General features: G+C 42.6%; 1 protein-coding gene across 1 annotated transcript in view; it reads left to right on the forward strand.

Moving 5' to 3' along the window:
* Window positions 1-1,839, forward strand: part of LOC119594054 (AF4/FMR2 family member 4-like) — a gene marked incomplete in the record, with an annotated part of 85,679 nt that overhangs the window by 4,308 nt on the left and 79,532 nt on the right. The window contains 1 exon segment of the mRNA XM_037943090.1: window positions 929-1,106. Coding sequence (XP_037799018.1) covers window positions 1,048-1,106 — 59 coding nt within the window.

Consider the following 1,839-nt stretch of genomic DNA (forward strand, 5'->3'; position numbering starts at 1 on the left):
TAGGCCATGACATCAGTTGCACCTGGCCACTCAACCCCAGTTGACGGCTTCTGATGCTACGTACTGCACGGCAACACACTCACGAACTTACTATCTCATGAGCTGTTCGAGGCTTCTCTGCAAGTGTCATATTTAAATTTTCTTTCTTAAATTATGGTTCGTCGTTATAGGATGGTCGTGTAGATGAAAAGATACGGCCCCTTGTATATAAATATTAAACATGGACACGAAGACTTGCATAGGTTGCCGTTAAGAAATTTCGAATGGTGTGTAGAACATTATGGGAATTGAGGATTCTGCTCAGATTTCCGCCATTAACACTTACTCTGCTACTTCGATGACAGCTGGTTCCGTTTGCCCTTCGTCATCTTGAAGAAAAGATATCTAATGGACAGTGATTGCGTCATACGTTTGAAGTTGAATTCCAGCAACATTTTGATCAAATTCCAACTTTTTAATTTTTCACAACGTCAGTCATATCCTTTCATTAATGAAAATGTGCTCTTAGTCAGTTGTATGAAAAACAAGTCATAAGATAGTATGAATGACTAGACTTCAGTTATTTTATATCCTGAAGTGAGAACTTTAGAAATCAGGCTCTGTGGTACTGTCTGCTTGTTCTGGGATTCACTCAATTCTCTACGCCCCTTTAGTCCTATCTAAGCAATATCTGGGCAAGCAGAAATTACCTCCAAACCAAACTTCCAGCTGAACGAAATGATGGTGGGGGGGGGGGGGGTGAGTGTGGTGGAACGAAGGGCTGGATGTCTGTCCTGAAATGGCAGTGATGTAACATTGTCTACCATTCTTCACCTCACCTTGCGGAGCCCGTCTGCGTTATCTACTGTCTCAAATTGTCTTATGGACGGTTTCGTGTTTGTTATCGCCAGGTGTTCAAAAGTGTAATCATATCAGTGTTTTACCCTAGAAAGTGCAAATGATAAATCAAGCGGTGGATAAGCAAGTGTTTAGAGTAACGATGTAGCAAGTGAGTGTTTTTATCGGAAACCATAGAGCGGCGGGCTTACCGCTGCGTTATGGTCAACCATGATCAACCGACCAGACCACGGGAAGTGGATCAACGGCCTTCCCAGGCACGATCCTAGGTGAGTAAAGGAATTCGCTTCGTTTTTCATTCTTGTTGTGTGGTGTACGAATGGCTAGAAGAGCGTACATTTTTAAATCATGCGTCACCACGGAGCATGTTGAATGTAGTAATTTTAAGAGGATTATTAAACGGCATTATATTATGTTCTTTGTTGCAAGCAGTGTCAGCCTTTCTGCACCCTTTTTCTTTGTGTGTCTCGCACCCATCCTCTAGCTCCCCCCGTCTCTCCCTCTCCCTCTCCCCCGCAGAGTAGTGTTTTCGAGGTCTGAAGGCGTTACATATGGGGAAAAGGAAAGCCTTGAATATAAGTGCCCGTTTCTCCAGTCAGGGAAAAGGCAGCAATTTTAAGGAAATCAGAGAATTTTATTAGCTAAGAGGAGTAATCGTTTTTTATTGTTTGTGTCCAGAGTGTATTCACTGAATGTTTGTCTTTGGCGTCATAGTGTGGAAAGCCTCTTCTCCCTGCGTGGCCGCATGATTCGTATGACCTGCACTCTCCAACCCAAAACCACTGCAGGAAGGAAGTAGCGCCAATGCCTCCAGTACTATGTCTGTTGGGACATCATGCCTTATTTCGCAGCTATATGTTCGCTGTAGCTGCTGTTAAGCGTAACAGAATTGTAGACTCTGTAAAAATGCACAAACATAATAATAAAATGAAGTGGAGTTTTGAAAAATCACAAGGGAAAAAAATCGGGAAAATCGAATAGTATTATCTTGAAACGTTAGGA

Source organism: Penaeus monodon, chromosome 33 (genome assembly GCF_015228065.2).
Source record: "Penaeus monodon isolate SGIC_2016 chromosome 33, NSTDA_Pmon_1, whole genome shotgun sequence".
In the NCBI taxonomy this organism is placed as follows: Eukaryota; Metazoa; Arthropoda; class Malacostraca; order Decapoda; family Penaeidae; genus Penaeus; species Penaeus monodon.